Here is a 14,651-nt window from a genome sequence, read left to right as displayed (position 1 = left end):
TGCCTGTGTCCCCAGTGCCTCCCCACATCCACGAGAAGGAAGCCTCCTCCCCCAGCATCTACTCCCGCCATAGTCGCCAGGCCCTCACCTGTACTGCCTATGGAGTGCCCCCTCCTCTCAGCATCCAGTGGCACTGGCGGCCGTGGACGCCCTGCAAGACCTTCACCCAGCGCAGCCTGTGAGTGTGGCTCCACCCTGTCTCCCCTTACTTCCCAGCCCAATCTCCAACCTCAGTCATAACCCCCACTTACTGTCCACAGCCCTCCCCAGACCCCTGCTCTAAACCCGAACCCTATCGCGATTCAGGGATTGTAGCCAATCCCTGACCTCACCTCGCCTGAGCAAGGCTCACTTATATCAGTCAGGCCGGGCTGGACACTGGGGATGGTCCAGCCCACCCACCTCCCTTGAAAGCAAAGCCCTCCTGACACACAATTGCATATCTGGAGAGGACCTCTGGGCACCAGGGAGGACACCTCTCACGAAACAGGCAGACCTAGGCTAGTTTTGTGAGACTTGTGCCAAGCCCCAAGGCACACTAAGTATGTCCAATGCTCATCAGCTCATCTGTGCAGCGCTCACCATGACCCCTTAGAGAGGAGAAAAGTAAGGTCAGAGAAGGGATGTACCTTTCCTAAGGTCATGGCAAAATAAGCAGCAGATCTTGCCCCACTGCTGGGCCACACTGCCCTACCTGACTGGGCGCCAACAGGACAGTCTGGGAGAACAGAGAAAACTTGGACAAACAAGGACCTGGAATGGAGGGGCCAAGGTGGTCAGTGGTCTGGAAGGCACTAGAGAACCAGTGAATGGTGTTGAGCAGGGGAGTAACTAGTCACATTTGCCTTTTAGCAAGAGATCCTAATGGGCAGGGTGCAGGGTCACAGGCTGGGAGCTGGGAACCCAAGGGAGACAGGGTGGCTTATACCGGCAAAGGGGCTGTGGCCCTGGCATGATCAGTTAGGAAGGTTCAGTCAGGGTGGCCAGTCCACAACATTCAAGGCTCATAAGAGATTCTTCTAGACCACGAGGTTGCAGGTCCCTGGCACCTCCAAATGTGCTTCCCTCTTAAGCTCTACCGTTATGCTCTGCATGATTACAGAACCCTGGGGCCAACTCTGCTCCATTAGGGACAGACAAGAGCCTCCCTTGGGCCACCCCTTCCCCCCAGACCCCCATCCCAGCAGGAGACCAAAGGTGCTGGGATGCACAGCCAGCCCAGGGAGGGGCTGCAGCTCTAGAAGGGGTAGGGAGGGAGAGGGCTTCCTGTAACAGGATTGGTGACTTTGCTGCCCTAGGAGATCTGGGTGGACTTTGCAGGAAGGGACACATGCAGGTAGAAGCAGGAGGCACAGCAGACTAGAGGATAACCGCAGAGCCACGGGCTTGTGGTGCTCTGCAGGCGCAGGTCCTGGCTTACTGGGGAAGGCTGTGTCTGGCAGCTCATGCAGGATGGGTCGCCAGGCCCTGAACAGTGTCCCAGAAACAAAGCCTCCCCACCTCACTTCAGCCCAAGGGCCAGCCTTACCCACCATGATGTGAGATGAATCTGAGTAGGAGAAAAGCTTGACCCTACCCCCAGTGTGGGCCCTCTCTGCCTGTATCCCTGACCTGCCCTTGCCCCTTCTTGTCTTTCACAGCCAGCGGCGGCAGCAGCGAGACCAAATGCCACAGTGCCAGGACTGGAGGGAGGTGACCATGCAGGATGCTGTGAACCCCATTGAGAGCTTGGACACCTGGACTGAGTTTGTGGAGGGCAAAAATAAGGTATGGGCCAACCAGGCCACTGAGTGGCTGGGGGAGAAGAAGAAAGGAGGCGGGGTGGGGCCCTCTCCTGGCCTTCTAGGTTTCCACTGGGCTTGCAGAACTCTTGCGATAGTAGCTGAGAGTCAGTAACCTTTCTGCAGTGTCTCTGGGCATCAGTTTCCCTGCCTGCATGTAGACTGTGGGGGCCAAACCTCCAACTGCTTCCCAGACAGGGAAGCTGAGATTCAAGGCCATGGGCCCAAGCCACCCAGGGCTAGGAGGGTTGGGGCTGGGGGCCGGCTCCATCCTTACCAAAGGCTGCTGAGCTGCTGGCTCAGGCTGGGGGCAATGCCTAGAAAAGGCCAGGCAGGGGAAGGACTGAACAAAGGCACCCACTTCCTACAGTCACTTCCTGTTTTCCTACACACCTCCAGAGCCTCTTCCTGTTCCAGGCTGGCCAGGAAGTGCCCGGCTTGGGGTTGGGGGGTGGGGTCTTTGGATGGTAGGCAGGGCCTATGGCCCTCTCTCCTCCTCTGCTTCCAAGCTTCCTACTCCCCCAGTCCAGAGTCCTTCTGGAGCCCTGGAACCCAGCCCCTCCCCTTGCCACTACCCAGGGCACTTGTGGGCACATCACAAAAGCCCTGGGGCGTTCATGGGCACATCACAAGGATCTCACACAGTGACCAGCTTCTCCCCTTGGACCACAGGCTGACCCTTGATGTGACCAGAGCATGAATCCTAACTCTGGCTTGGACCATCCCAGTGCTACCAGGCCCCTGTCCCCTCCTCGATATGGCCACAGCCTGAGCCCATCCACAGCCAGAGGTCTCTCTGGTCCTGCCTAATGCTGCCCTCTGACCTCAGCCACAGTTAAGGCCAACTGTCCATAGTGCTGTTCGTTGGGTTTTCTGGGGAGCCACCTCTTGCTGCTGCCCAAGGGTCTCACCACCTTTTCCCTGCCTCACCATTCCTGGTACTGTCTCTGAGCTTTGGTCATCTCCAGCTCAGAGCCTCAGTTTTCCCCATTACTCTGGTGGGCACAGCAACCTCCATGCAGAAAAGGAGGTTGGGGTAGGGGAACTCATGCAGGAAAGGGATCCTTATGCCTGACACATGTCCTGTCCAGACGGTGAGCAAGCTGGTGATCCAGGACGCCAATGTGTCTGCCATGTACAAGTGCGTGGTCTTCAACAAAGTGGGCCAGGATGAGCGGCTCATCTACTTCTACGTGACCAGTGAGTGACTTGGGCAGGCCTGGATGGAGGTCAGGAGCCAGGTGGGCACAGGAGGAGAACAGGCCTGGGAGAAGATGATATGCCTAGATTGGGGCCCATTGAGTTCTGGTGACCTTGAGGCACCCAGGAGAGATATCCAGTGTCCACTGGGCCCCTGGGTCTGGGCAGGAGGGATAGAGTTGGAGGTCATAGGCATATGGACTGGGGTGGTAATCCACTGGGATGGATTGGCACCGTCTGCCCCCAGACCTGGAGTGCCTCCCCTACGGGTGCCCTCTTGTTCCCCACAGCTCCGCCTAACTCCACTTCCCTCCCACCCTCTTCCTAAGCCCTGGATCCTGCACAGCAGCTGGTTCCTATGTGCATTTTGCCCTGGGGGGAAGGTCCATAGTTTCCTCAGATTTTCAAACTTGTTAGTGACCTCAGAAAAGCTAAAAAGATCATGGAAGGACAGTCACTGGGCCCAGAGGTGTAGACGAGGGCATGTGGAAGAAAGATGGATCCAAAGAGAACACTTTGGAGGGGAGAGGAGCCCGTAGGAGCTTGACAATGAATGGCCAGAGGGACAAAAGGAAATTGGGAGGCATTGCCAAAAGCTAATGAAACCAGATTGTTTCAAGGAGAGGACAGTGGTGGGGAGTGTGGTCAGCAGTGAGGGAGAATGGGGACTTAGGCCCCTGCTGAGCCTGGTAGCAAGGAACTCAATGATGATCTGGGATCCTGGGAGAGGTAGGGGCAGCAGCCAGTTGGGGCTTGTCTAGGAAAAAGCTAGAAGGAGGCAAGGCCGGAGGAGACCCTGGTGGAAATGACTTCAGAGAGCTGGTCTCTTGTAAGTGAGAGGGAAAAGAGGGCTCCAGAGTGGTGTCCCTGCCCCAGATACATGTGATGTACACCCTTAGTTGAGAGCTGAGTGAGTCCAAAGGCCAATGAAAAAGGGAGAGAGAGCCCCTGGGCAGGGGCGTAAGTGAGCCAACACTGTGACACAGCTTCATAGTAGTTCCTCCTCCCTCCCCAGCCATCCCCGATGGCTTCAGCATAGAATCGGAGCCATCAGAAGATCCTCTAGAGGGACAGGCCGTGCGCCTGAGCTGCCGGGCTGACAATTACACTTATCAGCATTTGCGCTGGTACCGCCTCAACCTGTCCACGTTGCATGACGCTCACGGCAACCCACTGCTGCTCGACTGCAAGAACGTGCACCTATTCGCCACGCCGCTGGCCGCCAGTCTGGAGGAGGCGGCGCCCGGGGTGCGCCACGCCACGCTCAGCCTGACCATCCCCAGCGTGGCACCAGAACATGAAGGCGACTACGTGTGCGAGGTGCAGGACCGGCGCAGCCACGACAAGCACTGCCACAAGAAGTACCTGTCAGTGCAGGGTGAGGCAGGCAGGGCCTGAGGTCAGGGCAGGGCGGCGCTTCCCAAGGAGCCTTCACCCCCAGCCCAGCATGCGCCTGGGGGGTCCATTCCCGAGCCCGAGCCTGCAAGAGCGTCACCCTCCCCAGCCCTTCTGTGGAGGTGCGCAGCCCGGCCCACCCCCGAACTCAAATCCTGACCCTTCAGCTTCGAGAGTTCCCAGCCCTGGAGGGCCCTTTCCTGGAGGGCCCTCCCGCTTTCTGAAGCTCCAATTAGCTCCGTCTCCACCCTGCCCCCAGCCCTGGAAGTCCCGCGGCTCACGCAGAACTTGACTGACCTCCTGGTGAATGTGAGCGATTCCTTGGAGATGAGGTGCCCGGTGGCCGGGGCGCACATGCCCAGCATCGTGTGGTACAAAGATGAGAGGCTGCTGGAGGAAGAGTCCGGTAGGGGGATGGACGTGGGTAAAGGAGGGAGGGGGTCCGGAAGCTGGTGAGGCCAGGCCCCAGACCTACCTGAACTCGAACCTGCACCAACTCGCTGCAGGAATCGACCTGGCGGACTCGAACCAGAGGCTGAGCATCCAGCGCGTACGCGAGGAGGATGCTGGGCGCTATCTGTGCAGTGTGTGCAACGCCAAGGGCTGCGTCAACTCCTCTGCCAGCGTGGCCGTGGAAGGTCCGGCCTCCCCTTCACGCCCCTCCACCCACCCTCCGCCTGCCCTTGGCGCCGTCTTCTCGTGGCCACCTCACTGCTAGTTGTGCCCACCAGAAGGGGCACTTCCCGCAAGGTGCACCCTCTCCCTCCTCACAACACGCACACACTAGCCTCTTTCTGCCCACTCAGGCTCCGAGGATAAAGGCAACATGGAGATCGTGATCCTTATTGGCACCGGGGTCATCGCCGTCTTCTTCTGGGTCCTCCTCCTCCTCATCTTCTGTAACATGAGGAGGGTGAGCACTCCTCCCCCAGCTGAGTCTCTCCCCAGCTCCTCATGTGGTCTCTCTCCACCCTGGCTAGCCCTTAAGTTAAGGAATATTGTTCCACGTGGAAGCCTTGTATCCTGGGAGGCCTCCCTGTCCCCTCCATGCTGGGCTCTTACAGGACCAGAGGTTGTCTGTCCATCTGTCCCCTCCTATATTGAAAGTCCCTAAGGAGCTCCCATCTGTCCCAGACAAAGTTTTACCCAAGCCAGGGTGGTATGGCCAAGTCAATGAGCTGTCCCCATCCGCACCCCCAGCCAACCCATGCAGACATCAAGACCGGCTACTTGTCCATCATCATGGACCCTGGGGAAGTGCCTTTGGAGGAGCAGTGTGAATACCTGTCCTATGATGCCAGTCAGTGGGAGTTCCCCAGGGAACGGCTGCACCTCGGTGAGACCCCGCACCCAGCCTACTTCACCCACCCTGTACTGCTGGGCAGAGACAGCTTCAGCTGCTATGGGGCTGGGCAGGCTAGAGCCTTGAAATCCCTCCATTCTCAGAACTCATGCCAGAAAGTCCCACCTAGCCCCCACCTGGCCCGACCTGTCCATCTAGGCATGCATCCCCAGAACAATGATTGGGGCTCTCAATTCCCAGGCCCCCAAGGTCACTTCCTGCTGCTCTAAGCAGGGTGGGCCCATCACACCTGCTGGGAGAGGATGCAGGCCTTCCTGTCTGCCTCTCCTCTCCCTCTCTTCCCGCTCCCACTCCCCATGCACTTCCTGTTTGGCAGAGGGGAGCCCAACTTTCCTCTGCCTCCTGGGCCTTCCTTCCTGGCCCTCCACAGGGGTTGTCCCTTCTGCCCAATCCTCTCCACCCTCACCCCCATACAGCTCACCTGGAACCGGCTCCCTGCCCCCACAGGGAGAGTCCTCGGCCATGGGGCCTTTGGGAAGGTGGTGGAAGCCTCGGCCTTTGGCATCAACAAGGGCAGCAGCTGTGACACTGTGGCCGTGAAAATGCTGAAAGGTGTGGGGTCAGCTGGTAGAAGGGGTGGCTGAGCTGGTGAGGATCAGCAGCTCTGGGTGGGCTGGTGGGTCTGTGGTACAGGAGGGGAAACTGAGGTTCAGAACAGATTCTTACCCTAGGTTCTACAGGGAGTCCATGGGAATTAGAGCTGAGCCTGGGGTTCATCTCTGAGTAATACTTACCAGTTCCACCTAAACCCTTTGCCTCAGAGAGGCAGGTGGGATGTGCTGCGCCCACACCAGCAAGAGCACTGGCCATGCCTCAGCTAAGCTAGTGGTGCAGAAAGAGGGTCGTGCAGGGGCTGGGTGGTGGGCTGGGCACCACGCGAAGCCCCCATGTTCCCTCCAGAGGGCGCCACAGCCAGCGAGCACCGTGCCCTGATGTCAGAGCTCAAAATCCTAATCCACATCGGTAACCACCTCAATGTGGTCAACCTCCTGGGGGCGTGCACCAAGCCCAACGGTAAAGAGCTCGGGTGCCCTGGCGGGAGAGTGAGTCCCCCAGGGTGCTCTGTCTTTGTAGGTGCAAAGGGCCAGCTGGGCTGGGAATGGGCGGGGATGAGGAGGGGCGCAGGAGGGCTTTGGGGAAGGGCTGTGGCTGTGGTGCTTGCCCTCCAGCGTACCCTCAGTCAACAAGCTCCTGGCTCCTGCCCTGCCCCAGGCCCCCTCATGGTGATCGTGGAGTTTTGCAAGTACGGCAACCTCTCCAACTTCTTGCGTGCCAAGCGGGAGGCCTTCAACCCCTACGCGGTAGGTAGGCGCCCCACCAGGGGCCAGAGCTCTGCTGGTGAGCAAGCAAGGCTCTTAGATAGGCTGGGGAGAAGGTGTGGGGAGTGATTTTGCAGTAGATGGCCAGCCTCCTCCCCCTCGGACCTGCTTCGTGCATCGCAGGAGAAGTCCCTTGAGCAGCGAAGGCGCTTCTGCTCCATGGTGGAGGGTGCCAAGGCTGACCGGAGGAGGCCAGGGAGCAGCGACAGGGCCCTCCTCACAAGGCTCCTGATGGGCAAGGGTGGGGCAGGACGAGCCCCTCTGGTCCAAGAAGGTAAGAGTCTGGCTTCCCCTTGCCTGAGTTGGCTGGCACACTCATACCTCATGATCAGGGACCCTGGGATAAGCCAGCCTGGGGCCCTCCTGGAGAGAATTATGTGGGAGAGCATGTAATGAACTCTGCCTTAGGAAGGGAGGACACCTCAGGAACAGTTTTCACAGAGACTTTTGATGTTTGATTTGGACATCTAGACATGAACAGGAGTTTGCCCTGCAAACATGGTGGGGAGCAGTCCAGGCAGAAGTAGCAGGAACAGAGGTCTAATGTGGCAACAGTATTCATTGCTCTGGAAAGTGGTTAGTGGGTGTCACAGAGAGAATGGAAGCTGAGGGGCAGGAGAGGGGGCCAACATGCTTGTTAAGCCTGGCCAGGAGGGATGCAGCCAGGTTCAGTGAACAAATGCTCCCTTTGGGGCTGGGTGGAAGATGGGAGTCATGGATAAGGACCCTCCTGAGCCAACCTCGCTTCTTTGTGCAGCTGAGGACCTGTGGCTGAGCCCACTGACCATGGAAGACCTTGTCTGCTACAGCTTCCAGGTGGCCCGAGGGATGGAGTTCCTGGCATCTCGCAAGGTGACTGCCCCAGCAGGCTCTTCAGAGGGGAGAAAGGCCAAAACTCACCAGCATGTCAAGCTTGGTCTCAGCTCACCCCACAGCACAGCTATGATCAAGGCGCATCTCTCCCACTTCACAGAGTTATAAACTGAGCCCAAAGGGTGGAATTGACTTCCCAAGGTCTCCAGCTAGTCAGAGGCAGAGCTAGATATAGAATCAGTCTGTCCCGCTGCATAGCCTCTTCTGCTGTCCACACGGTTCCACAAGCTCTCTCCATGGCAAGTCCTGGGGGCACACAGAAATCTGTTCTCAAAGAGCAGGGCTCAGGTGGGGCACCCTGGAGCTCTAGGTGTGGGTGTGGCCCCAGGGGCCTGCACTGATCACTGCATTGCACCTCACTGCACCCCTAGTGCATCCACAGAGACCTGGCTGCTCGGAACATCTTGCTGTCAGAAAGTGATGTGGTGAAGATCTGTGACTTCGGCCTGGCCCGGGACATCTACAAAGACCCTGACTACGTGCGCAAGGGCAGTGTGAGTGCAGACCACAGAGGAAGGATGGGGGTTGGGGGCCATGGAGCAGGGTGGTGGACTCACTGCCATCCACATGGAAGGTCTGAGGGCCTACGCCTACGGGGATTCTGGTGACCTTGCTGAGGCACCTGGAGCAGGTGAGTGGAGACAGGAGCTGACAAACAGGGACCACAGCGCTCCAACTGGAGCTTGTGTTTGGCCCCGTACCTTGGTCCATTAGGTGGGCACTGATTCCCCATGCCTGCCCACGAGGGGCTGGACATGCAGAGGTGGACCCTACATGGTGTCTGTCTTGGAGGTGGACAGACCTGGTGTAGCAGGGTCACAGCAAAGTACATGGGTGCTAGGTGCAACTTGTGTCTCATTGGTGGTGCTCAGAGGCAGGCATCTGAGCATCCATCGCTGATTAGAGTCTTGCCCCAGGGGAGGAAAGAAGAGGCTTAGAGGGAGGTCAACAGGCAAAATGGGTCCAGGCTATGAGAGGCCCACCATGAAGGCTTTTGTCCTTCATTCTAACTGGCAGGGGTGTGGAGGTAAGAGTCAGGTGTGCCGTCCAGAAACACCCCCCTCTGCAGGCTGTGAGGAGAGGGGAGTGGGGGTGCTGGGGTGGAGGCAGAGGCAATTCTGGAAGGGCCATGGCCCTCAGGGCTCCCAGATAGAAGCCATAGGAGGAAAAGCACATCAGAAGCCACAGGTCAGGAATGATGTCATGCTTCCAGCTTGGGGACCAAGTGAGTGGAGAAAGGTGGAGCTGGTGAGGGTATGCAGGGATACAGGTGTTCCTCAGGATGCTGGGCCGAAGGGTCTAGAGCTGGAGGAGGGCTGCAAGTTTTCCCTGGGAGAGCACAGAGGAAGAGAGGGGCCCAGATGGACCCAGGAGAACAGTAGCAGGGCAGAAGCCTTCAAGGGAGGAATGAAGGCTTCTGCATCCTACCTGCAGGATGGGGGAGGGGCAAATTGCAAGAGCCATCTGAATACACACAAGGTGGATGTAACCAAAAAGACTTTCTTGGGATGTGACTCCACAGAGTCCTGGGGAGACTGGGGGCAGGAGGAGGGCTGCCCAAGGGTTTGGCCTCTTCCCTCTCTTCCCTCCCCCACTGGGGACACATGTTCCTTCCACAGGCCCGACTGCCCCTGAAGTGGATGGCCCCCGAGAGCATCTTCGACAAGGTGTACACCACACAGAGCGATGTGTGGTCCTTTGGGGTGCTGCTCTGGGAGATCTTCTCCCTGGGTGAGTGCAGGGCAGGGTGCAGGGGAGGGGGGAGGCAGGATCACAGGTTCCAGGTCACTCCACCAGCCCCTCTGCACAGGGGGCTGTGCAAACCTGGAGCGAGCAGCCCAGGTCATTCTGAGGCAGGTGATTGGAGAGCCCCCTGCCTCTCCCCTTCACCTCCAGCCTATGCCAGGGCAGAACCCTGTGTTCACTCAGCAGCCCCTGGGGTCAACACAGGTCACAGAGGGTAACACCATACGAGTTCCCCCAGATCTCTCCCTCCCTGGCTGAGCCCCTTCCTCACCTGCCATTAGGGATGCTGCTCCTGCTTTTGCAGGACTGGGAGCAGCTGGGAGGAGACAGGGTGCTCACTCAATGACCACACCTGCAAGAACCTCACATGGGAACCTGGGCCCTGCTGGGACCAAGGTGAAGCCCCCCCGCACCAGGGTAGGGGTGAGGCAGTAAACAAGTGGGAAAGTGAAAACACTGAATGGCAGCCGTGACTGATGCTGTTACTAAAAATAAAAGAGCATGGAAGAGTGCAGGAAGGACAGCACTGTGTGTGAGCCAGAGGGGCCAGGAGGGCCCAGGCTGATGAAGGTGGGTGGAGTAGAGGCAGGTGGGCCTAGGAGGATAGCAGTCCAGGGTGAGGGGTTAGCCATGGCCATGGTCCCCGCGTGTTGGAGGTGGACATGGTATAAGCAGGTGGCATCGGGAGATGCAGTGAGAGCTAGGAGAGGTGGCTCATGCAGCCTCTGCAGGCCTGCTGGGCTGAGGACCTGAAATTTAAGTCTACTGGGAGCCATGCAGGGTTTTGGGGGAGGGATAGAGCAGTCTGACTCTTGTCTTAAAAGGGTTGTTCCACTGCTGTATGGCTTGCAGGAGCTGTTTTTCCCGTGGTCAGGAGAGGCAAGGAGGGAGCTAGGCAGGGTTAGGTCCTGTTTGCTGGTACAGCCACAGGACTTAAGGAAGAATTAGAGAAAGCTTCTCCTAAGAGGGGTCATTGTGACAAGACAGCTCAACTGGCTTGTCGAAGCTCTACTGACCCTGATGATCCCAGGATGGGACATGTTTTCGCTAATGTGCCTGTAATAAGCGGTGATGCTCATGGCAGCTCTAGCAAGCGGGTGCCACCGTCCTCTTAACCAGATGAAGAACTAGCAGTGGGGGAGGGGAGCAGCAGGCCAAGCCCTCTGCCATGGAGGACCAGGACAGAGGCGATTTGGGGTCTGGGCTGAACAGTAGTAGCCTGCTCCCCACACACCCACCCATCCTGTTCCTGCCCTCAGGGGCCTCCCCATACCCTGGGGTGCAGATCAATGAGGAGTTCTGCCAACGGCTGAAAGAAGGCACCCGGATGAGGGCCCCAGAGCTGGCCACTCCTGCCATGTGAGTCTCTTGGGAAGCCGTGAGGCACTGGGGGGCCAGAGGGGTGGGTGGGCATTAGGAAAGGGGAAGAGGGGTTGTGTACGGGCACGGGAAGGGCGGTATGCAGGCAAGGGTGGGAGGTGGGAGGTTGTTCAGTCACAGGGGTGGGGGTGGAGGCCTGCAGACACAGTCTCTCACTCCACCACTGGTCCATTGCAGGCTCCTGCAGGCAGGAGGGACAGCCCTACCTAGGCCCTGGGGAGGGAGGGAGGCAGAGCAGGTGTAAGGGATCATTAGGCAGGGGGCTTGGGGTTTGCTGGGGTAGGGTGAGGGGTGCACTCAGAACACAATCCAGCATCCGGCTGTACCCGCAGACGCCGCATCATGCTGAGCTGCTGGGCCGGAGACCCCAAAGAGAGGCCTGCATTCTCAGATCTGGTGGAGATCCTGGGGGACCTGCTTCAGGGCAGGGGTCATCAGGTGAGCCCCCACTCTCCCTGTCCTGCTACAGCAACCTCTGGCTCCAACCCAGGGACCATCACATGGATGGTCAGAGCCAAACTTTGCCCATGAAGAGCCCCAGGCTGGTCCTCAGGGAGCCTACAAGGAGCCCTGTCTCCCAGCAGAATAGTGATGTGTTCCTCTACCTCCCTCTCTGTCCCTCTGCCCCCTTCACCTGCCTTTGACTTGTATCTCCCCCCACAGGGGTGGGGAACAAAGGCAGCTCAGGGCTGGCTCAGGGCAGCTCAGGGCCTCAGCAAGTGCCCTGGGACCTGGAGGAGGGAGCAGGGAGCTGCTGCTGCCCCAGCCTCAGGGGCTGGAGACTGGCACTTGGGTCCACTTCTGCCCAGGAAGAGGGTGGGAAGCACTACTGCTGGTTCTTGAGGCTGTGGAGCAGCTGGGGCTCTGGAGTGAGGATGCTCTTGTTGTGCCTACCTCCTCCTTTGATGGGGCACCTGGGAGGGCTGTGGAGAGAATTTGCCTGCTCCTTTAGTCCTTGGTGCCCTTGAGCACAGCACTTGAAGGGTGAGGAACTCCAGCAGTCCTGAGTGCAGGCGTGGGGCTAAGGGGGCACAGGGGCCTCTGACCCTGGCCATTTGTGCCATTCCTGCCAGGAAGAGGAGGACTGCGTGGTTTCCTGTGGCTCTCAGAGCTCAGAGGAGGGAAGCTTCTTGCAGGCGTCCACCACGGCCCTGCATGTCATGGAGACTGATGCTGACATGGAGGACAGCCCACCAAGCCTGCACCGGCACAGCCTGGCTGCCAGGTTAGCCACCCTCTCCAGGTCCAGGGGTCCCCCAGGCAAGGGGGACATAGTATGTTTTATCCTCATCAGTCATCAGGAAAAGTGAACTACAAGGACTTGAGAGGCCATTGTATACCAGCTCAACAAAGTGACATTAAATGACAGTGCCAGTGTCGTTGACGCCCTGGTGGACCTGGTCAGTCTCGGGGCCCCCGCAAGGCCATGCAGCCTTGAGACTTTGCTTTTCTCCACACCTCCTCAGTTCTTCCCTCTGCCATCCTCTGCTTGCCCGCACTCTTAGCCCCTGAGAGGCCTTCCCACTGACAATTTCAAGGAAGTGCCCATCTCAGGCACAATGCCCTGGCCAGCTCCACACTGCAGGGAAAGAAAGTGGAGCTGGTGGGGAGAGGGGCGAGTCTCAAGAGCCACTGGTAGGGACCCTGGGAACAGGGCAGGTCACTCATTAACCTGTATTTAGGATTTAGAATGCAGCCTAAGTTCCCAGAGTTTGGGGTCAGAAGTCTCTTGCCAGTGTATGTCTACAGTCCAAGAAAGTCGTGTATCCACATTCCCATTGACATTGCTGGGAGAAGGACTCTGAGACTCCCCACCCCATCTTCCCCAGCATAGAGCAAAGCCAGGCCTGGAGGACAGGAACACCCAGCTGGTTCTTGCCAGGCTCCTTCCACCAGCCCCCGAACAGGCACTCGAATGTTCACACACATACACGCACGTGCAGGTCAGGCAGTAGCTTGCAGCACCGGGACTGACTGCCTTGTACAGGGTGGCCCATCCTGGGGTGAAGTCCTCCTCCAGTCTCTCTCAAGTTCCATGTCACACATAAGCTGGGTGCCCTCCACTCACCTTCCACACCCTCCCCACTGGAGAGGGGTGCAGAATGAGAGGTGGAAAGAGCTTTCAGGAAGGGTGCTGGAGTGCGTTTCTCAGCACTTAACGTTTTCTCCCCACAGATATTATAATTGTGTGTCCTTTCCGGGATGCCTTGCCAGGGGGACTCAGACCCAGGGTCCTTTCAGGATGAAAACGTTCGAAGAATTTCCCATGACCCTGACAACCTACAAGGCCTCAGTGGTAAGTGGGGTGGGTGCACCTGTGCACCCCAGGTCAGGCCCACTGGGCTCTTTCCACAGGGAGTCAGATGTCAGGAAGTCCTGAGGCCAGCAGCAGAAACCAGCTTGAAAATGTCAAGTCCAGGTTGTGCCTCAGGCATGGTGGGGTCTGGGCACCCATGCAGTGCCACCATGTCTCTGCTGCTTTCACCTGTACTTTCACCTCCCTCACAGAGGGGCTCACCTCCCTAGCACCCCCTTTCTCTCCCAGCAAGGTAGAAACCCCAGTAGGAACCCAGTGGAAAGATGACTCCTTCTAGATGGTTCTCCTGGGATCGGCCTGAGTCAGGACCCCCCCTTTGTTGGTCATCAAGCCGCATGGCCAGAGAGGAGGAGATTGTGTCACTAGAGGAGGAGGCTGGGGTAAGGGGCATGGAAAACCACCTGTGTTCTCAGATGCGGTCAAGCAGAGTAGACCTCTTACAGCTCCGTGAGGCTGAAGGCACAGACAGCCTCCCAGCCTCCCTCCAGATGGGGTTGGTGAGTGAGCGCAGGCCCAGGGGAGGCTGGGTGCAGAGGCGGCAGTGGGTGCCCTGGACCAGAGCCATGCAGACCTGGGCTCCCATTCCCAGGGCCAGATGAAAATGCTGGGGGACCCCCATCTTTGACAAGAGTGCAGTTCCCCTCCACGGAAATCAAAATGAAAACCACGCCAAGTCAGGTTAAAGGTGACCTAGGCCCCCTAAACCTGGAATGTGTCTAAGGATCATTCTTCTATACTATGAGCTGCCAGATACTTTCAATACTTCCTTGTTTCTCCCCGTGCTCCTGCTCTGCCTGTGCCTTGAGCATGTGTATAGCCACCTTTTATGTCTCCCAGTGGGGTGTTCCAGTTTTGCCACCCTCCTGAGTAGTGAGGCATGGCCCCGCCAGGCCTCAGTTTCTCCCTCTGTGGTGGGGGCACGTGACCCTAACCTACAGGCCCTGGTGATGGAATGGATGCCTGTTTCCCACACACTTGGCGCAGGATGAGTGTCAGGTTGGCAGCGGGGCAGGTCCTTGGGGCCCACAGCCTTAGCTTGTTTTCTCTGCACAGGATAGCCAGACGGACAGTGGGATGGTGCTGGCCTCCGAGGAATTTGAGCGGCTGGAGAGCAGGCACAGACAAGAAAGTGGGCTCAGGTAGGGCTTCTGGAGCCTCCTCTACTGGATAGGGCCAGGGAAGGGAGGCCAGGCCGGCATGTGCCTGTCACTCTCTTACCTGAATCCTTTCATGGCTCCATAGTGCTTTTCTGTGTGTTCAAGGCAGGCCACTCTGGG

At 58.3% G+C, this 14,651-nt stretch overlaps 1 protein-coding gene across 3 annotated transcripts in view; it reads left to right on the top strand.

Annotated features, from left to right (window-relative positions):
• FLT4 (fms related receptor tyrosine kinase 4) overlaps positions 1–14,651 on the top strand; it is a 38,906-nt gene that overhangs the window by 19,839 nt on the left and 4,416 nt on the right. For all 3 annotated transcript variants that reach the window (XM_049707715.1, XM_033413482.2, XM_033413483.2), the window contains 20 exons: positions 16–178; positions 1,641–1,767; positions 2,873–2,981; positions 3,997–4,359; positions 4,636–4,782; positions 4,883–5,014; positions 5,183–5,289; positions 5,577–5,712; positions 6,187–6,291; positions 6,640–6,753; positions 6,952–7,040; positions 7,182–7,332; positions 7,816–7,910; positions 8,303–8,425; positions 9,551–9,662; positions 10,937–11,036; positions 11,390–11,495; positions 12,131–12,282; positions 13,233–13,353; positions 14,428–14,513. In XM_049707715.1, coding sequence (XP_049563672.1) covers positions 16–178; positions 1,641–1,767; positions 2,873–2,981; positions 3,997–4,359; positions 4,636–4,782; positions 4,883–5,014; positions 5,183–5,289; positions 5,577–5,712; positions 6,187–6,291; positions 6,640–6,753; positions 6,952–7,040; positions 7,182–7,332; positions 7,816–7,910; positions 8,303–8,425; positions 9,551–9,662; positions 10,937–11,036; positions 11,390–11,495; positions 12,131–12,282; positions 13,233–13,353; positions 14,428–14,513 — 2,638 coding nt within the window. The remainder of the gene's footprint in view (positions 1–15; positions 179–1,640; positions 1,768–2,872; positions 2,982–3,996; positions 4,360–4,635; positions 4,783–4,882; positions 5,015–5,182; positions 5,290–5,576; positions 5,713–6,186; positions 6,292–6,639; positions 6,754–6,951; positions 7,041–7,181; positions 7,333–7,815; positions 7,911–8,302; positions 8,426–9,550; positions 9,663–10,936; positions 11,037–11,389; positions 11,496–12,130; positions 12,283–13,232; positions 13,354–14,427; positions 14,514–14,651) is intronic.

Source organism: Orcinus orca, chromosome 3 (assembly GCF_937001465.1).
Source record: "Orcinus orca chromosome 3, mOrcOrc1.1, whole genome shotgun sequence".
NCBI classification, from domain to species: Eukaryota; Metazoa; Chordata; class Mammalia; order Artiodactyla; family Delphinidae; genus Orcinus; species Orcinus orca.
This window is presented reverse-complemented; position numbering and strand designations above follow the sequence as displayed.